The following is a 21443-nucleotide window of genomic DNA, read 5'->3' as shown; positions in this document are numbered from 1 at the left end:
GTTTATACATTACCCTTTTTTTTTCCTTTTGGGGAAGGGTTTTGCCTTTTAATTCATGATCCTGCTGTCTCAGCCACCTGAGCAGTGGGTCACAGGCACACAACACCATCCCCAGAAATGAATCCAGTTTTCTTTAAAAAAAAAATGTATTTGTGTAGCTGGGCGAGGTGGCTCATGCCTGTCATCCTAGTTACTCAAGGGGGCTGAGATCTGAGAATCACGGTTCAAAGCCAGCCCAGGCAGGAAAGTCCATGAGACTCTTATCTTCAATAAAACCAGTAGAAAACCAGAAGTGGCGCTGTGGCTCAAGCAGTAGCCCACTCGCCTTGAGCTGAAGAGCTGAGGGACAGCGTTCAAACCCAGAGTTCAAGCCCCACGACCGAGCAAAGAAAAAGAAAGTATTTGTGTAAATACATATATATATATATATATATATATATATATATATAGGCAAAGTCCAAAGTGTTAATGTGGGTAAACTTCATGTGTTGGAACCTTTGAGTGTTGAGCTTATGACTTGTAAGTTAAAAAACAAAAGTGGGTGAAGGCTAGGGGATATAGCTCCAAGGTAGCATGCTATCTGGGCGTGGATGCCTAGCGCCATCAAACAAACACAAAGAGCAAAGTGGACAAAGAAGTCCTTCGCAGAGGAAGACACACCAATAAGCAAGGAAGAGGTGCTCCACCTCATTAGTCATCAAGGAAATAAAAATTAAAGTCCTGCTGAAATACCACTGGCGGTAACACCAAATCTCAGCCAGGGTGGGAGCCCTTCATGGGTTTCTGGTGGGGATGGAAAATTGTGTAGCCACTGGGAAAATTGGCCTGGCGGTTTCACATAAAGTTATACATGTGCCTAGCCTTGTGACCTAGCACACACACGCCAGGTACTTACCCAGAAGAAATGAAAACATCTGGACACAGAAAAGACTTGTACCTGAATGTTAATAGCGCCTTTATTCATAATGTTGAATATTCCAGAAAGGAAATTATAGTTCAAAATATCTTATCGGGCTGGGCAGGGGCCATAGCACATGGGTACAGGGCGTGCCAAATGGAAATGAGGCCCTGAGTTTGATTCCTAGCACACATTCTCTCTCTCTGTCTGTCTCTGTCTGTCTCTCTCTGTCTCTGTCTCTCTCTCTCTGTCTCTCTGTCTCTCTCTCTCACACACACACACACACACACTATCACCACCACCACCATCACCACCAACAACTTATCCAGCTTTAGTCTCAACAACTCCAATAGCAGCAAAGTAGAAACAGTTCCAATGTCAATTTAGTATGACAATTTAGTAACAGAGACAAAACCTAAAACACATAATATATGCGCAGGCCTCAGTGTTGATCTACGGAAAGTCAGATTTAGAAATGCAGTGCCCAGATAGCACCACACTACCAGTAATCATCATCACCTTCCCAGATCCTTAACCAAAGTAGAGAAAGGAGGGCTTGGCTTCCTTCGCATTCCAGAGGCAAGCTCACTCTGAACTCTAGTCTCTCTCCAGGAACTCATACAAATCCACAGGAAGGTGTCGGACCCATGGGTGGCCAGGTATGGTGGGGGTGGGTGAGTTGGTGAAGGGTGAAGACCATCTCCTTCATCTCCTTAGCACATCACAAACACATCTTATCATGAATGATGAAAACACACCCTGCACTCTCTATTTCTCTTGGTAGAAGAATACTTGGAAGTCAGGTCCTGGTGGCTCACATCTGTAATCCCAGCTATTCAGCAGGCTGAGGATCAGAGGATCATGGCTCCACATCAGCCTGGGCAGATAAATCTGAGAGATTCTTATCTCCAATTAGCCACAAAATGTTGGAAATGGAGGTATGGCTCAAGTGGTGGCGTATCAGCCTTCAGTGCAAAGGCTAAATGAGAAGTGGCCTTAAGTTCAAGCCCCAGTACCAGCACACACAACCCTCCCCCCCAAAATCCATAAACATACACTTAGAATGACAGAAATCTCACTCTTGCTCTCTCTCTTAGTGAGGAGCTGACAGGCAGGGGAAGAGGGGAGATACCTGTCAAAGGATGCAAAGTTTCAGTGACACAGGATGCATGAACTCTGGAGAGCCACTGCAAGGCGTGAAGAATATAGTTAATGACTGGAAATATGCGCTTGAGATTTGCTAAGAGTAGATTTTAAATGTTCTTACCACAAAAAGAAAAAAAAGCAACAGCTAGGCGATGAAAATGTAAATGAGCCGAACTACAGCAATCCACAATGGGCATCTATACCAGAACATGGATATTTGAAGTATGAGCCATTGTTACCTATCAATTATACCTCATTAAATCTGCACAGGCATAACAGCCCTATGTAACATCTGGCTGTAGGAATTCTGTAAAGCTGTAAGATAGATTGGTAATTTAATACTCATAGGAGTATCTCCATGCATCTGAAATTAAACTTTTTCTTTTTTTTTGCTCTTTTTGTGTGTGCCAGTTGTAAGGCTTGAACTCTGAGTCTGGGCACTGTCCCTGGCCTATTTTGCTCAAGGCTAGTGCTGTGCCACATGAGCCACAGCTCCACTTCATCTTTGTGTTGATTAATTGGAGATGAGTCTCATAGACTTCCCTGCCAGGGGAACTGTGATCCTCAGATCTCAGCCTCCTGAGTAAGTTAGGATAGAGCTATCTGCTCCTCGCCTTGAAACTGAATTCTTTCCTAGCACAGAAAACAAACACTGTGTCCCACAGAGCAGAAGGCCTGCTGAATGTGTTGTCAGTGCGGTGTATTTTGTCAGCGAAGTGGACCACTGACGTGATTCCCTCCGCACCTCAGCAAACCTCCACCTCATTCCCAGCTTCCTGTTCTGAACAGGAAGTCAGCTTGGCAGAGTATATGTATAAAGCCAGCAACTTCCAAAGGAAGGAAGGAAGTTTTTATTTTATATTTTTAAAGCTTTGTTGTTTATGGGTGACCTACCTTTGGGTGTGAGGGCTATTTTTTTTTCTTTTGAAGACAAGGACTTTTCGGTTTAGCTTAGTTCTCAATACAGGTTGAGTGTTGTTAGTCTAAACTTTTGACCCAAAACTTTTTGAGCCCCAATGTGACACCAATGTGGAAAATTCCACATTTGATTTCGTGAGACAGGACACAGCATATAGAATTACCTCTGGTGATGTTGCATATGAGACATATCTGAATTTCACATCTCATTGTGTATATGCAAATATTTCAAAAGCTGAGGAGAATCTGAAATGGAAAACAACTTTGGTAGCAAGCGGCAGGGCTAAGGGACTCTAAACCCGAACCTGGGAACTCTTTAGTACATCTTGCTGAATGCCATGTGGGATGTATTTATTTTGACCAAATAAAGGACATTTTGGGAGGCCATTTTTTTCCTCCACTTCAGGTGAGCTTTTAGGAAGAGGTAATCTTGGGAAATTAGCTCTTAAGGAGTGAAGGTTTAAATCCTGGGCTCTTAAACATATTTTTTTTCTTTTTTGAAGAAATTCAGATTTATTACACTTCAACATGGAACTCGCAACTCAATAATTCTTGTTATTATAAAGGTGATGTACAGAGGGGTTACAGTTACTGAATGGAACATACTTGAAAAACAGGGCTTTTGACTCTTGGTCACACAGCTAATGTGCTCTCCTCCTAAGCCAGGGCTATCACGCTGGACTGCAGCGGGGAGCTACGTGGATGGCCATGAGTGGCCGGATGGGGTGCAGTGGACTGCCCCACCTGTCACCCCGGCAGGTGAGAGGCTGAGAGAGGGCGGACGGGGATCCAGAACGGGCATGCTTGTCATCACAGCAATGGGAGGAAACAAAAAATAGAAAGACTGGGGAGGAAGGGGGCTCTAACGGAAAATAACCGAGGTGTGGCTCAGTGGTAGAGCACACATAAGGTGCGGGGTTCAAGTCCCAGTGGGGGGAAAATAAATAAAAACACAGCTGCCTGCGTCTCAGACCAGGATTTCTTCGTGATGGGTTTAAACAGCAGCCTGGACTCCTGAGCTTGTTTGAAAACTTCCTAGGGCTTTCTAATGGACAGCCAGAGCTGAGTCCCGCTGAGTACCACTGGGTACACTGTCACAAAGTGAAGTATTACACTGAGTACTGCACTGTCACAAAGTATTACACTGAGCATTACACTGTCACAAAGTGAAGTATTACACTGAGCATTACATTTCACAAAGTGAAGTATTACACTGAGCATTACACTGTCACCCTGGATCAGCACTTACCAAGTGGCAGTCACACACTTGACATCGGCTAGCTTACAGGTTACTAACAGGAAAAACAAGACTCCTAGACGTCAGTTTGCTTGTTGATAGAAAAAGCCCAAGTTAGAAAGCAAAAGAGGAAGCAGCCCTGGAACGCATATTCTTTTACCCTTCACCTGACGGTAACTGAGGAAGTGGCAGAAGCCTCTGTTCTCACTTTGGACAATCAAGACAACCCAGCCCTGGCATCTGCTGACCCAGCCATCCTCAGTCAGTGTTCCGAGGGCCCAGCGCCTGCATCGAGCCGGGCATTGTTCCGTGGCCTGTGTTAAGGAGCTGGGCCTTGGTAACTGCCTCAAAGGAGCCAGGGGTCAAGCTGTCCCGAGAGCGGGAATCCCCAGCACACACGTGACAGTGTGCACACCCCTGCTATCTCCTGTCGGCCATGGAACTGAGACTGTGTATGAGAGTCAGATAACCAGGCCGCTTAGAAATCCAGGGAGCAGCCATTCGGTGAAGAGACGTTAGATTAAGAAAAACAACACTTCATTCAAACCCAACTTCAGTTGAGCCTGTTTATAGGTGTTGGTGACTTTACTGGGTATGTGTACTGTGTAAGTTTTAGCTCAAATAACCCCTGGGCCCAATCAGCACTTCCTGTTTCTTTCTAAATTCTCCTTCCTTCTGGTCTGTCCTCCATCCTCACAAACTATTGTTCTGTCTGCTGATAAACATTTGGAATAATCAGACCTGGGGATATTTCCAGTCTTGTCTGCCGCAGTGAGAACTATCTATATGGGGGGGGGGGAGGAAAAAAACCCCTGAAATTGGCAGGTAGAGAAAGTGGCTGGCAGCTGTGTAGACTCAGGTAGCGAGAAGCAGATTAAGACAGAAAATGAATGAGACAGAGTTGGATGGAGGCAGAAAAGAGATTTTAGAAAAGAAACCAGGGAGAAGCAGACACAGAGAGACAGGCCAGCAATAAGAACAAGAGAGGGAGACAGACAGACAGACCGACCAACAGCTGAGTAAGGAGACAGAGTCAGAAAGAGAGCCAGACATCCTGAGCACAGAGGACAGATGGGAACAAGGAAGAGGAGGGAATGAGAGGCATCACCAGGCAGGAGTGTGGAAAATTTTGTACCCCCATTTTGTATCCAGCTCCTCAGCGAGCAGCGAGGAACTGGATGGCTGTCCGCAGGGTGGGCTTTTCCACGGCCCACAGCAGGGTCCCAGGGGTAAAGGGTAGCCATCCTAAACAGAGCTGGGTTTTATCCTCCGAGCTTCCCTTCCAGACCCATCTGGAGGGCATCTGGTAGATGTGGCTCTTGTGCCAGAACTCCGTGCCATGGGCCTCACGGAACGGCAGGCCATGGGAACCAAGGTCCTTGTGGTGGGTGGGTGTGGCGTCTTGGCCAGTGCCTATCCGTTCACCCAGTTTCCAGTAACAGAATCCACTGTGAGCGAGGACACCACCCCTTTGCTGTCCCCAAGGCTTCTGTGGAGCTGAGGGAGTTGCCCTCCTCCTCTCCCTCCAAGGACAGCCTCTCCTGTGTTCCGTGATTGCTTCAGGGGTAGGTCCACACCCAAAGGAGGCGCGTCAGAGCCAAGGTAGGCTCTCTGGGGAGTGAGCCTGTTGGGGGTCCTGGGTCTGTCCTGGAATCCAGGGATTAGGTTGTTTGGCTAGGGCTGGGCTGCCATCTTGGCATCGTGTGTCTCCTGAAAATGAAGTCAGTGTGCAGAACATCGGAGTGAGAGGCGGACAAGGGGCTGCTTCCAGCGCCTTCCGGGCACCCATCAAGCTGGTTCTGAAGTTAGAACTTTATAGTTTGTATTACAGAATGCCAACAGATGATCTTTTTCCCCCCCCCTTAACAGCTGAAATCAGCCCAGGTTTGGGTTTTTCTAGCATCTGCCACTAAATTCTGAGTGGTATAATGTCTGGGGTATCATGTACCATCACATAATTAAACTGAGTTCAATCAACGTTGTCCCAGCGGGTGGTAGTGAGAACAAGGTGCTGAGGTGCCCTCTGTCCAGCCTCCCGCTCCCAAGCCCCCAGTCTTGCATTCTTCCTTCCTTTTTTTTTTTTTTTTTTGCCAGTACAGTGGCTTCACTCGGGTCCCTTTGTACTCAGAGCTGGTGCTCTACCACTTGAGCCACAACTCCAACTCTGGCTTTTGGATTGTAGATAAGAATCTCACAGACTTTCCTGCCAGGCTGGCTGTGCACCAGGATCCTCAGATCTCAGCTTCCTGAGTCGCTAGGATCACAGGTGTGAGTCACCAGGGCCCAGCCTTACTTTGTTTTCAAATTAAGGTGTAGTGTCTACTTCAAACATACGTTTTGCTCGGGTGACCACCCAAGTCTCTGTTGTCAGCCCTTTATGGAACTGCCATCTTTTCTTTTTCTTTTCTTTTTTTTTGTTAGTTGTGGGGCTTGAACTCTGGGCTTGGGCGCTGTCCCTGCACTCTTCAGCTCAAGGCGAGTGCTCTACCGCTTGAGCCACAGCACCACTTCCAGTTTTCTAGAGGTTTTATTGAAGATAAAAGTCTCACGGACTTTGCTGCTGGGCTGGCTTTGAACTGTGATCCTCAGATCTCAGCCTCCTGTGTAGCTAGGATGACAGGCGTAAGCCACCTGTGCCCGGCTGCCATCTTTTCTTTTTTTTTTTTTTTTTTTTTTTTTAATTTTTTTATTGTAAAGATTCTATACAGAGGGTTACAGTTACATGAGTGGGGTAATGAGTACACTTCCTCTTGAACATTGTTACCCCCTCCATTGTTTTCTCCCTACCATCCCCTCCCTCCCTCCCTTCCCCAAGGTTCTTTTTTTTTTTTTTTTTTTTTTGATTGTGATTAAGTGATTACTTAATTTCCGGAAATTCACAGTATTGTGGAATAATGATGCTCATTTAAAGTCACACGTTCATTCTAACTTTCCTGGAGCAAATTGTCTATCACAGTCTGTAATATATAACGGTGTTCATATGTTATATACCATACACGTGATGAGCAGCATGGGGATATTTAGTAGTGGTTCAACCAGATGAGTGGGAGTTCTTTGTTTCTTAAGTCCTGTTAGTTTTGTCATATCACCTAACATTTTGGATTTATCATCCGCTTATCAGGGAGACCATGTACTGTTTGTCTCTTCGTTCTTGGCTTACCTCGCTCAACATGATTCCTTCTAGCTCCATCCATTTCCCTGCAAATGCCATTATTTTGTCATTTCTAATGGCTGCATAATATTCCATTGTGTATAGATACCACAATTTTTGGATCCATTCATCTGTGGTGGGGCATCTAGGTTGTTTCCATATCCTAGCTATTGTGAACAGTGCTGCAATAAACATGGAGGTGCACGTGTCCTTGTATATTGGTTCCTGTTGTTCAGGGTAGATGCCTAGAAGTGGTATGACTGGGTCGTAAGGGAGGTCAATCTTTAGCTTTCTAAGGACCCTCCAGACTGCTTTCCAAAGTGGTTGTATGAGTGTACATTCCCACCAGCAGTGTAATAGCGTTCCTCGTTCTCCACATTCCCTCCAGCATTTGTCGTTGGCTGATTTGTGGATGTGGGACATTCTGACTGGGGTAAGGTGGTATCTCAGGGTTGTCTTTATTTGCATTTCCTTCACCACCAGGGATGATGAACATTTCCTCATGTGTTTCTTTGCCATTTTTATTTCTTCATTTGAGAAGTCCCTCTTTAGTTCCCTTGCCCATTTAGTAATTGGTTTGTTAGGTTTGGGAGGGATTAGTTTCTTGAGTTCCCTGTATATACAGGATGTTAACCCCTTGTCTGATATATTGCTGGTAAATATTTTTTCCCAATTAGTTGGTTGTCTTTCTAGCTTGGTTGCGATAGCTTTATCTGTGCAGAAGCTTTTTATTTTAAGGTAGTCCCATTTGTCGAGTCTCTCTCCAATTTGTTGTGACCCTGGGACTCTGTTCAGGAAGTTCCTTCCTGTGCCTATTAGTTCAAGTGTCTCTCCTACTCTGTCCTGCAGTAGTTTCAGAGATTCAGGTTTAATGTTAAGGTCTTTAATCCATTTTGAGTTGATGTTGGTGCATGGTGATAGGCTGGGGTCCACTTTTAGTTTTCTGCATGTGGCTGTGCCATCTTTTCTTTGCCCAGCCATTTCCCCTTTCCCTGTGACCTCTCCCCGCTCAGGCCCAGGTCAGCAGCACTGACAGTTATGATGCCACTTTTATATGAACTTCCTGAATAGAAACTTCACTTTAAAAGAGAACAGCAAAACTGGTCCAAGGAGTGAAATGTTAATGCAGTGATCGTACATGTTGTCAGAGGACATGAGTTAGATTGCCACGCCTTCATAGAATGCTCTCCAATCTCGGTCCTGAGTGCAAGGTTCAATGTTATTTTGTAAGGTTCTAGATGAAACCTATTTACAAAGGCTAAATATTCTAGGGATGAAGAAACACAGGACAGGGGCAGGTTAGAAGAACAGCAGAGAAGTGGCAAGGCACATTTATCCTCGCTGAGTATGATGGTACATGCCTGTAATCCCAGCGCTGTTGAAGAGACCCAAGCAGGATTATGAAGTCATGGCCAGCCTGGGCTAGGTAGTGAGTCAATCTCTCTCTCTCTTCCTCTTTCTCTGTCTCTCTCACACACATGCATGTGCACACAGCACACAAAAAATGTTCTGTGCTTGCATTTTCCTTTCATACTTCATCTGGGAGAATACTTCTGGTAACTACTAAGTAGCCTGAAACAAAAGTTGCTCGGGACATTTGATGCAGAGGGAAGACGGGGAGGGAAAGCGAGCAGGACCCGAGTCTCACAGACTGATGTTCACTGGGGAACATTTTTGGATGTTTCTTTCCCTCTATCTCTCCTATTCTTGACTTGTGCAGTGGCTGCTGGAGGGGCGTGTCACGTGTGCAGCAAAGATGCAGCCAGGGTGCGAAGCTCTCTTCCCCTGCATTTGAGAGAAAGAACCCAGGGAATTATAATCAAGACAAATCACAGTGCCATCATCTTTTTTCATCAGGGGAACCAGAAGCGCGTGAAGTGAAGGAATAAACTTTTCTAGTGAAGTCTAGGACGGGACAGTGTCTGAGTCCCACAGGGGGATCAGCTCTCGGGGCCCCAAAGCCCCCCTCAGGGCCGCGCAGAGCAGGGAGCTACAGGAGAAGGCTCACAGCCCAGCCAAAGCATTAACCACGCGGGCTTTTGTGCTTTGGGAACAGAAGGCAGATTCCGCCACCAAATGAATCCCTTGCAAATGACCAACAGGCTCAGATTAAAAAAAAAAAAATGACCACATCCAGAGTGTCTGCGCTGATCCCTGGAACTGGGTTTGACTGAATGGAGAGTTTTGCTTCTCTACGGTGTAAACCTGCTACAGTGAGTACTCTGATGCGAGACTCCATTCTTGTGACACACAGAACAGAACATGCTATTTATTCTATTTATTCAAGAGGCTGAAGCAGCCAGGGAGAACAAAGGGAGCAAGAGAAAATCAGACTCTGAAAAAAAAATGGCATTTGATGGCCGAGGATAGATAGATGGCTGATTTGTTCTTATGCGATCAGAATGAAAAGAACTTCTTCAGAAAGGGTCAGATCCCCTCACATTCAGCGGAGTGAGCACTCTGCTTGGCTCGGTGCCCTCGCCCCATTCATGTGGCCGCGATGGGAAGAAGCAGGTCGCCGTTCTCAGACGCTCATGTTTCCTGTCTACCAGGGATCCTGTTTAGCTCTCGATGGGAATCGTGCCTTTATCAGCAGCATTTTTTTTTTTTTTTTCAGAATTCCTCACACCGATGCAGAATCAGAAGGGGAAACAAAGAGAGTCCCTGGGGATGCGTGGTATCGTGACTCACCAGCCCTTCCCCGCTCACACACACAGAGGCCCCATTGAGTCCCGGGGTCCCTGTCAGAACCCGAGGCCAGCATGGAAAAGATGAGCCGGGGCCTCTTTCACAGGCGCCTCGGCAGGCAAGCGCGGCTGCAGTCACAGGCCAGGGCCACTTAGCTCTGGAGAGGCAGACCGAACAGAGCCCGCTGTTCACACCCGCTCGGCTGGTGGACGGACGCAGGCCATCCAGGGGGAGCATGGACGGCAGGCTCTCGGGAGGACCAGCATGCCGTCCAGCCGCTGGGGGGTGGGAACTCTAAGTCTGAGCGACTCAAGGAGGGGCTGGGGCACACAGCTTTGCCATTCTCGGTTCACTTGATTGTTTTTCATCCTGGAAGGCTCACGAGCAAGGATCCCAGGCCGGGTGAGCACAGCGACACCCTGACTGCTTGGCTTATTTGCTTCTCAGGCAGAGCTTGGTAGAAAAGGATGATAGAATGTCATGACCGGGTCATAGAAGGTTCCAGATACTAGCACAAGCTACCTTTCACCTACAGGTCAGCCGCCACCGGAAGTCTCATCTCAGCGGTCAGTGCTGACGGAAGAGTGCAGTCACGGCACCCCGTTCGCTCGCTTTGGGTTTCTGTGGGGAGGAAACTATTGGGATGCACTGGTGTCAGTGTGGTCCCGTCTGCCCCTGAGGCTGCTTTGCACTAGGCTGTGGCTGTGGGTGCACACTCAGCTTGAACGTCTCCGGTATCCAGAGAGCATTTTCTGAAGGGTGTCTCACCACACTGATCTGAGAGGCCACGTGCGGAAAGGCCACGAGGCAAGGCGGGAACCAAGGTAGCCAAGGCGCGGAGTCAGGAGATGCCGACTAGAAATGTCCAGGAAGGAGCTGGCACAAGTGTGCGATGGATTTTTCCTTGTGTTGAACTACTGAGATTTCTGAGTGTATTAGTGCATCACAGTCTAGCTACCCGACTAACACCATCTCTCCAGTTCTTCCTGAAGAACCAGGATGGCCTCTCTCCAAAGGCCTCCCCGGTTCCATAAATCTTACTTGATCAGCAAAGAGAAGGCCTTCTCAGCTGGCTCCTTCCTGATGCTGCCCGAACTTTATCGGTTATGTCCGCGTTCTTCTCCCCTGAATACTACTGTATCTTACCTTAGAGAAGGACCATGGGGCCCTGAGCATAGAGGCCTGGATGTCCAGGCCTGTCGGTTTCCCTGCTGTTCTAGCCCCTGGCTCACCATTACAAAAACTTTCCCAAGTGCTGGTATAGGATCTGGGTGAAAACTGGCAACTGAAAAACTCAGTTCTGATAACAAAAGTCTAACTCTCTGTACATTTTAAATAATGGTACTATATTGCCCAGAGTTTCCAGTCACCGTGGACTGTCTTAGATTTCCTCCCCTCCCTTCTCCCCTCTCCTCCTTTTCTCTCTCTCTCTCTCAATAGGACATTGCCAGGAAGCTGAGGCTAGCCTTGAACTCATGATCCTTCTATCTCTGCTTCTTCAGTGCTGGGATTATAAAATATACACCACTAGGCCTGGTCTTCTTTTAAAAATGTTCCAAATGAGCCGGGCGCTGGTGGCTCACGCCTGTAATCCTAGCTACTCAGGAGGCTGAGATCTGAGGATCGCGGTTCAAAGCCAGCCCGGGCAGGAAAGACCGCGAGACTCCTATCTCCAATAAACCACCAGAAAACCGGAAGTGGCGCTGTAGCTCAAGTGGTAGAGCGCTCGCCTTGAGCTGAAGAGCTGAGGGACAGCGCCCAGGCCCAGAGTTCAAGCCCCACGACAGACAAAAAAAAAAAAAAAAATGTTCCAAATGAACGAACAGTAATAAGGTAGGATAAATCAGAGAAAAGGAGGCATGGAGAACAGGACCAGGAAATCACTGTATTGATGAGTAGCTTGCTTAGAAGTACACAGGCCCTGTTTTCTTTGCTTTAAGCCTTACACCCCCTCGAGAAGCTGCCACATTTAGTGAAAAGGAAAAAAAGAGGAGAAAAAAGAAAGCATCTCTCTCCTTCTGACCTTGTCTGTCTGCCTAAATACCAAGTACGCTGTGGGAACTGAGCGATGGTAGGCGACAGCCTCAAATTCAAACCCGGGACACGGAGCCCACCTTGCGTGTCACGGGGAAACCTCCGGAACCACAAACAGGACACCAGTAACTTTCCCTTGCACTCCTGTCCCCAGAGGATGCCCGAGGGGTTCCCTCATCCACGCAAATTCCTTGAGACCCACTCTCGAAAAGCATCTTTCTCACACAACAGGAGTGTAAGTTTTAGCAAGGATTTTAGTAGAACAGGGTAAAATAGGGAGAGAGAGAGAGATTTTTCTGTTTCCCATTCAGGAAACAGTAGTAAGACTCAAAATGGCAGTGCCTATCTGTGGCTTTTATGCCTTCTGGACCGGTGGATAGTCTTACTCCAGGTCTGGCTAGTCTAGTGACTCCTAATTGTTAGACAGGAGTTCGGCATGGGTAAGTGAAACACAAGTTACCTACCTCTGGACTTCCTTTTGCTACACCTGACTTACACTTTGTCTATCTCTACCCATCCCTGAAGTTTCCAGATAGTTACCATTTAAAAAGAAGCATATTTAGATAGATAGCCCTTCCAATACTTCTAAATCCTGTAACAGTATTATTAAGGAAGTGGGAGGGAGCTTACCAGCTTTTACAGTCTACTTCCTGGTTTTTAACTTCTGAGTCTGGCCCTTTTGACATTTTATATATATATATATTATATAATTATATAATATATATTATATAATTATATATTATCACATAATATATGATATATATCATACATATTATATGTAATATATGTAATATAATATATATTATATATGTAATATACATATGTAATATAATATATATGATATATTATATATATCATATATATATATTTTTTTCTTTTGGTCAGTTTTCGGGCTTGAACTCTGGGCCTGGGCACTGACCCTGAGCTCTTCAGCTCAAGGCAAGTACTCTAGTCACAGAGCCACTTCCAGTTTTCTGGTGGTTAAATGGAGTCTTACAGACTTTTCTGCCTGGGCTGGCTTTGAACTGTCATCCTCAGATCTTAACCTCCTGAGTAGCAAGTATTACAGGCATGAGCCACCAGCGCCCAGCTATATATATATTTTAAATATAATTTCTTTCTTTTCATCTATCTATTCTGGCTCCATGCCAATGAGGAGAAATTGGGGCATCACTGAGTTAGGCATTTAAGAAGCCTCTTTCTTTTTCCCTCCTTTCTTCTCTCCTTCCCTCTGTCCCTTCTTTCTTTCCTTCCTTCCTTACCTACTTTCATAGTGCAGGTATTGAACTCAAGGCCTTGCACATGCTAGGCCTTGAGTGCTAGAGCTAGAGCTCTACCACTTGAGACAACATTCCACCATTTTTTTGTTTTGTCAGTCGTGGGGCTTGAACTCTGGGCCTGGGCACTGTCCCTCAGCTCTTCAGCTCAAGGCGAGCACTCTGACACTGGAGCCACAGGGCCACTTCTGGTTTTCTGGTGGTTTATTGGGGATAAGAGTCTCAGGTCTTTCCTGTCTGGGCTGGCTTTGAACCTCGATCCTCAGATCTCGTTCTCCTGAGTAGCTAGGATTACAGGTGTGAGCCACTGGCACCCGGCTATTGTTTTTGTTCCTCCCAAGGCTGGCTAGGACTGGCATCTGCCGATGGCCTTCCATGGAGCTGGAAGCATGGCTGTGTGCCACTGTGCTCAACTCTTTGATTGTGACAGGAATCTTACGAACTTTTTGCCCAGGCTTGTACAGAATGAGAATCCTTCTGCTCTCTGCCTCAAGCAGTTGTGATTACAGGCACACGCTGCTGTGCCTGGCCTCCAAGGAAATCTCTAGGAAGAGAAAGAAGAAAACAGGTCTCGGGAAAGCTCCAGCTATAGAGATACTTTTGTAAAAGGAAACAACAGAGAAACAATCAGTTGTACTTTGGCCACAGCCCTTCAACACGGATGGGTGCCTTGGAGCTCCCCGGCTCATCAGTGGCTCCTGGCCTTAAAACTTTACTAATCAAAAACGTAAGGTGAAAAGCCAACACTATTAACCATTTCCTAGCTGGAATAACTTTCCAAAAAATACTTGAAAAAGCACCAGTACTGCCCCTTTGCCCTTCTTGCTAGAGCTCTTTCTTAAGTCTAGGCTGAGCCCAGTCACAGGTGTACTGGGCAGCATTCCCAGCCGCCAGCCGCAAGCATCACAGGTATGCGCTCCGCTATTAAAAGTAACACCCCGCCCACACCTGGCTGCTGTTTCAGGCTCCTCTGCTCACCCACTTCCCTTCTTTCCAAGAAATTTCTTAGATATTCCACTTAGGTTATTACAGCAAGTGTTGTCTTTTGTCCCAACTGTAAGAAAAAAGGAGAAAGGACAGACTCTTCTTCTCCTTAACCCCGTACGCAGCTTGACCTGCACAGGAAGTCCCTGTCTGTGCTGTCTTTTGGCTTCAGCCGTCTCTTGGGATTTTTTTTCTCCTTCCCTTTCAGATTAAAAACATGGTGAAAAGCCAGGCACTGGTGGTTCACATCTATAATCCTGGCTACTCAGGAGGCTGAGACCTGAGGATCAAGGGTCAAAGCCAGCTCAAGCAGACACATCCAAGGGATTCTCAAGATTGAGATGATTATCTGTGCCAGGGGAGGTGCAGATGCTGGCTTGAATATCACCCCTCACACCTTCTCATGACTAATTGCGTTGCTAGGGAAGACACCAACAGGAAAGCAACAGGTTTAAACACAATGTTTTATTTGGATACTGAATACATTGTCAGGACCCATGATTGTTCTGAGAATGGAATTCTTTTGGATAACACCAGCAACAAAGCAAATAACATTTCCCAAGACAAATAGTTACACTTAAGGAATTCCCTTCTCTGACATGTTACAGTTCAGTTGAAACTTAATTCATAAGTATTTGGAGTAGCTCAAAAAATAAACAACCCATATATAAAAACAGATGCAGCAAATAAAAGTATATTCCAATTCAACACCTTTAATGAAGACAGTGCCTGATAAGTTCAAAGGTTTTCCTTTAAAAACAAAAACCCTCAAACGATAGATGACAGTCTTGCTTTTATTTCTAACATAAAAGAAGACACTTGACACATCTCTGTGGGGTGTGTGTGTGTGTGTGTGTGTGTGCGCGCACCAGTCTTGGAGCTTGAACGAAGGGCCTGGGCTCTGTCCCTGAGCTTTCTTGCCCAAGGCTAGCACTCTACCATTTGGGCCATAGCTCCACTTCCAACTTTTTGGTGGTTAACTGAAGATAAGAGTCTCACATACTTTCTTGCCTGGGCTGGCTTCAAATTGTGATCCTCAGATCTCAGCCTCCTGAGTAGCCAGGATGACAGGCGTGAGCCACCAGCGCCTGGCTAACACATTTACCTTTTAAGTACAGAGAATACGCTCTGCCCACTGCAGAAGGTTGACAGGGATACAGTCCTCAGCCCCTCTGGAGTGTCACAACAGCAGCAGGACAAGTCTCAGGATCATCAAGAAGCTGAAGTAAAATCAAACAAAGACAAAGGAGGTCACGCGGACACAGGCAGAGCCAGATGCACAGGTGTGCAGGCCCATACCTGTCACTCAAACGATGTGGGAGGCTGAGAAAAGGAGGATCATGGTTTGAGGCCAGTTGGCCAGAAAAGTTCATGTGATTCCCTTTTCCTCCACAGCTGGGTGTATCACAAGCTACATGGCAGGCTGAGAACAGGACTGCGCTGTAACAGAGAGCTGGGTGTGGTGGTGCAGGCCTGTGATCTCAGCAACTACAGAAAGCCGAAAGAAGACCGACTGTGGCCCGGGTGCTCCAGGGCAGGCAGGCTAACTCCTAAAAGGAACCCGTGAAAAACAGGCCGGGAGCCTGGCTCAAACAACAGAGTGTCAGCCCAGGAAGCACAGGCCTGAGTTCAGACCCCAGTACCTACCCTGCCCCAAATAAAGTACACCTAATAAAAAACACCACAACACCAAAGACAGATGAAACCATAAAGGTGGCTGGGGTTGACGGTCATGCTGGCAGTAATGAAAATTACTTCCATCTTTGGAATAAAAAACTAATGCTTGGCAACTGTTAGCACTTCCAAATGGTGGCAGAGGAAAGTCTAAATCAAAATAGGTCTCACCTTAAACCCGCAAGCAGTCCGGCGGACTTTACCTTCTTGGACCTCTTGAACCTCGTACCCATCAAGGTGGCCAGGAAAAAAGCTGCATCTGAAATCCAAACCAACCCCCGAGTCAGGGTTCCAACCTTCCAACCACGAGCAGTGCTAGTTTCTGCTAAGAAATGGGACACGGCTTCAAGGCTCTCATTATTAAAACTATTCTGGCCAGATGCTGATGGATCACGCCAGTACCTCACAAACAAAAAAGAAGACCAAAAAAAAAAAGCCCCCAAAGTAGAAGTGAAGAAGTTTCATTTAAGTGATAGAGCAAAACCTTCTGGCCTGTCTTTAGCCATGTTGGGGGGGTGGGGAGGGAACCCGGGGGAAGGGGAGGAAGAAGCATCTACTGTATTCAAGATAAAGAATGTAAAAAACGTAGCCTGCTTCATGCAATTTCAAGTTACAGGTCGTCAATGTACTGTATATACAGTATAGGCAAACCGGAGTCAGTTTAGAGTCTGGACTCTGTGCGTGCTGAGTACTGGGCGGTTTCCTCGGTCACAGTCTCCTTGGGACCACAAACCTGCAGTAATAACATCTACTACTTTTTTTCTTATTCCTTTTGTGCAGGTCTTGGGGTCTGAACGCAGGGCCCGGGCATTGTCCCTGAGCTTTTGTGCTCACGGCTAGTGCTCTACCATTGAGCCATGTCACCAGTTCCTGATTCTTTTGAGTAGTTAATTAGAGGTGAGGGCTCCCTGACTTTGCTGCGTGGGCTGGCTTTAAACCTCAGCTCAGCCTCCTGAGTAGCTAGGATTACAGGTGTGAGCCACAGGTGCCCAGCTTACTACACATGTTGTTTCTCCCCTGTGGACATTCGCTTACTTAAGCCTAATGGACAAAAAGCTAAACGTAGGTCATCTGTGCTTTTCTCAATCAAGTCTTACTGCAGAGTAGAGTGCCAAAGCTGTGTGTGAATCGAGTGACTCAAGGCTGTCTTTTTTCAGATATTTTCACAGACAGAGTTTTTAAAAAATGTGCTAAAGATGCACTTGAGTTAGTACAGAATCTAGGAATGATTCTTAAGAGTTTTGCCTTTTCTAATTTAATCTAATTTTTCCAATAACAAGAAATCTGAGCTATAAGGCTTGATAGTAGTACCCTAATTTTTCAAACCTGATTCAGAAGGAACAAGCGTTGTTCCACCCAACACACGCACAAAACCCCCGAGCAGCTGGCAGCACATTGCCTGGTGAACCTACTGCGGAGTAGTAAGAGGCGGGACCAATGCCTCACTCACACAGGGACGGCTTCACATCACGCTGGTCGTAGGAGATGCGGTACGCTCCGTAGACAGACAGAAGGCCAAAAGAAAGACCCGCGATCAGAAACACAACACTGCCTGGGGAGAAAGAAAAAAAAAAAGAGAACAGTCTCTCAAAGAGAATCCCAGAGGGAAGAGACCCATTCCACTGCTCCCAGCACAGCACACGCACCTTCAGGTGTACTCTCCGCTGGGCGTCTTAACTGCAACTGCCATGCAAGGCCCCAGGGTCACCAGCTTCCTTCCATGGACCCCTCCCCCGCATGTCCCCTAGCTCTGTGACGAGACGGCTCCCTTACAGCCCCCGCATGACCCTCGGAGGGGGCCCATCCTCTCCCCTCCAAGTGCTTTTGATGGGCGTCTGTGGAGGCTTACCTTTCCGCCTGTAACTCCAAATGCTTTCCAGTATCACCACGGCTGCATAACCAAGCCCCACCAGGTCCATTGGTGAGGGTGCAGATCTAAAGGCACAGAGAAGGGGCATGCGACGAGTAAAGGAGCGTAGGGGAGCAAACCTGCCACCCACAGAAGCACACAGCTAAGTCTCTCTGGCCCAAGCCTTACCCCTCCCAACGCGGAGCCCTGTCCCCACCCCATCGATGTCACTGAGCTCCGGGGCAGGGGCCGGAGCTGGCTTCCCCTTCCTTCCTCTATATCCCTCAGCACTGTAGTTCCTTGTGCTCCGCTCAGCTGGCAACGGTGATGCTGTTGCATACGGTATACTGTAAGGCTTGGCATTGCTAATCTGCAGCGTCCTCCCTTCCAGCGAAACCCAGACGCCCAGCTCTCTCCTCAGCTCAGCCACGCCAGCAGCCCTGCAGGCTGCTCAGCAGCCACGCCAGCCCCCCTGCAGGCTGCTCGGCCACAAACGGCTTCCTGCCTGGACTTTGCAAGTCTGTCTTGTCATTCTTCCATGTTTGCGCAGATACTCATCTTCCCCTTCCTCCCACATCGAAGGACAGGAAAGGAAGAACACGACTGCTCGGTGACTGATGCTCTACTTTGTGTGTGTACGTGTGCATGTGCGCATGTGCACATACACCCAAGCTGCGGCCTCCACTCAGGAGCAGGGCGCTCTCCCTGAGCTTTCTCACTCAAGGCTGGTGCTCTACCACTTGCACCACTCCTCCACTACTGGCTTTTTGGTGGCTAACGAGAGATAAAGAGTCTCAAGGACTTTTCTGCCAGGACTGGCTTTGAACCTCCATCCTCAGATCTCAGCCTCCAGAGTAGTTAGGGTTCCATGTGAGTCCCTGGTGCCCAGCTGTTTGCTTTTGAGACAGGCTCTCCCTATGTAGTCCAGGCTGTCCTAGAACTTGTGGTCATCCACCTCTCAAGCATTGGTATGCACACCCAGCCTAAGATCCTCTTTTAAACATTTACTTTGTCACTAGCTTCACGGGGAGACGGCTCTGCACAGAAGAGATACCCACAATTAAAAAAACAGTGCAGCGGAGTGGGGAAGTTGGAGGGCCCAGTCAGAAAGCCACGAAGGGGGAGCTGCTTCCGTCCTAAGGGAACTGAGGGGTTGATAGAGTAGCACTTACATCCAGATCTGAGTCCCAGCAAGTCTATCCCAGCCTCGGGAGTGGAACACGAATTACAGGCAGGCAGAGACGTCAGCTGGGGGACAGCTGCGGTAAATCAAGCTGGTGCTTGGCCTGGGAAAAGGGCGACGGAGGCCGTGTGAGGTCCCAGAGGCAGAATCAACAGGTCCTGAGTGAGAGTGAGGCAGGCATTCACAGGGGGGACTGAGACCAGCACAGGGGCTGGGGGCCCTGGAGCCACTCTCGGAGACAGGGACCAATGCACAGCTGCAGCGGTGGGATGGGGGAGGAGGGAGAAGAGGGATGATGGAACCCTGCAGAAGACATTCAGCCTCAGGTGCCAACACAGGAAAACACCCCAACTGCACACAGCTGTGAAGTCTGAGGGATCACTGGCATGATAACACCCAAACTGCACACAGCTGTGAAGTCTGAGGGATCACTGGCACGATTTGGTTAATGATCTGGGCTTTTCATTTGTCCCCACAAGGAAGCCTCCGAGTAAAAGTCGATTTCCTGGTCACGGTGGCATGCCCTCTCTTGGGGACACATTCCCTTCTACTTGGAGTATCGTTGTTACATATGTGGGGATTCTCCCTCTCGGCCATCTGTCCCCTTCTTTGCACCAACCAAGGACCCTGCCTGGTACAAGGTACGTGCTGAGCCCTGAACGAATGAATGAATCCAACCATCCATTTACCCTCCCATCAACCAAAGTAAGAACCTTTGTCTGAAGATGTCCTGTAAGCTATCTAACCTCTAGCCTCCTCCCCCAGCGAGACTGCCAGTTCATCAGACAATTCCTTAACCCTCTTAGTGAACTGAGTGTTGTTCTACAATGTCCAATCTCTTCCCAGTCCTTGCAAACAAAAACACTTTCTCAGAGGACATTCAGATGGAAAGCAAGCACCTTTCTTGCTCCTTTTTGATGGTAGGGCCATGTGGCCAGTCCAGAAACATCTATTAATGCCAAAAGCGGCTTTAAGGTTAAAAACGTTGGGGACCAGGTTGGGAAAGCCCATCTCCACTTCCTGTCAACAAAAGCCACACTCGGAACTTGTAAAGGGCCAAGAAGCACCTTGGTACAGTGCAGCAAAAGGCCAAGCATTTACGGCACCAAGCCAAACACCAGGTGAGAGGCCCTGAGATGCCCTCCCCACGCAAGGCCACCAAAAGGTGGAGATGTCACAGAGGTTTCCGTAGAGTATTATGTACAGAGCATTCCCACAGGCTGAGAGCACACATGACTACCCGGAGCTCAGTGGGCAGGCAGACCTCAAGTCTGGGTGGTGGTGGGGGGAGATCAGCACCCCAGCAAGCATCCTGGCCATGGTCCCTGAGCCCACGCCCAGGAGGGCAGAGGACAGGGCGGGAGGGAGACCGGTTGGGAGGAGATGGGGGCAGATTCCACCCTCTGAACAGCCTCACCCTTGCAGGCAAGGTCCTGGGGAGGCAGACCCCATCCTCCACACAGCCCCACCCCTGCAAGGCCCTGTGGGGGGGCAGACCCCATCCTCCACACAGCCCCACCCCTGCAAGGCCCTGTGGGGGGGCCGACCCCATCCTCCGCACAGCCTCACCCCTGCAAGGTCCTGGGGAGGCAGACCCCATCCTCCGCACAGCCCCACCCCTGCAAGGTCCTGTGGGGGAGGCCGACCCCATCCTCCGCACAGACCCACCCCTGCAAGGCCCTGTGGGGGGGCAGACCCCATCCTCCGCACAGCCTCACCCCTGCAAGGTCCTGGGGAGGCAGACCCCATCCTCCGCACAGCCCCACCCCTGCAAGGTCCTGTGGGGGAGGCCGACCCCATCCTCCGCACAGACCCACCCCTGCAAGGCCCTGTGGGGGGGCAGACCCCATCCTCCGCACAGCCTCACCCCTGCAAGGCCCTGTGGGGGAGGCCGACCCCATCCTCCGCACAGCCCCACCCCGGCCACCCCTGCAAGGCGGGGGGGGGGGCGGACTCTGCGCACCCTGCCCCTGCCGGGCCCTCCACCTCCCTGAGTCGCAGTGCTATTCCCCGCTTTGCAGGAAGATGTCGGGCAGGCAGAGGAATCAGGGCGGCGGGGGGAAAGCTCACCCGCAGCCCTGCAGAGAGGCGGAAGCCAAGGATCCGGTCCCGGAAGTGGGAAATGGCCTCCGCGCAGGCGCATTGGAAAGGGGCCAGGGTTGCCTGGATGTACGCATGCGCGGCCCCGCCCCGCCCCGGAGCTGAAGGCGGCTGAACCCGCGCGGACAGCGACCCCAGGCGCCCGGTCCCAGTCCTGCACCCGGCCCGGTCCCCAGCGGGAAGCTGCCGCCTCCTGCCGGGCGGGTCGCCGAGGCTGGGACGGCGCCTTCCCGCGAGGGGAGGAGCGAGCGGTGCGGAGTTCGTGGTGGCCGGGGCTTGGCGGGTTTCCCCGCGGGTCCGGGCG

General features: G+C 48.9%; 1 protein-coding gene across 2 annotated transcripts; it reads right to left on the bottom strand.

Annotated features, from left to right (window-relative positions):
• Positions 1-14779: 14779 nt before the first annotated feature.
• Tmem14a (transmembrane protein 14A) lies at positions 14780-21169 on the bottom strand. 2 transcript variants are annotated; one of them, XM_070017300.1, is made up of 6 exons: positions 21110-21169; positions 19029-19142; positions 17857-17942; positions 17458-17559; positions 16179-16266; positions 14780-15553 (listed from the first exon to the last, which is right to left on the bottom strand). In XM_070017300.1, the coding sequence occupies exons 3-6, from the start codon at positions 17924-17926 to the stop codon at positions 15514-15516; spliced, it is 300 nt and encodes a 99-aa protein (XP_069873401.1). In that variant the 5' UTR covers positions 17927-17942; positions 19029-19142; positions 21110-21169; the 3' UTR covers positions 14780-15513. The 2 variants fall into 2 exon arrangements, with proteins under 2 accessions (XP_069873401.1, XP_069873400.1); XM_070017299.1 differs by having other exon boundaries at positions 19029-19197; positions 21110-21149.
• Positions 21170-21443: the final 274 nt, after the last annotated feature.

Source organism: Dipodomys merriami, unplaced genomic scaffold (genome assembly GCF_024711535.1).
Source record: "Dipodomys merriami isolate MVZ:Mamm:240054 unplaced genomic scaffold, mDipMer1.0.p SCAF_122, whole genome shotgun sequence".
NCBI classification, from domain to species: domain Eukaryota; kingdom Metazoa; phylum Chordata; class Mammalia; order Rodentia; family Heteromyidae; genus Dipodomys; species Dipodomys merriami.
This window is presented reverse-complemented; position numbering and strand designations above follow the sequence as displayed.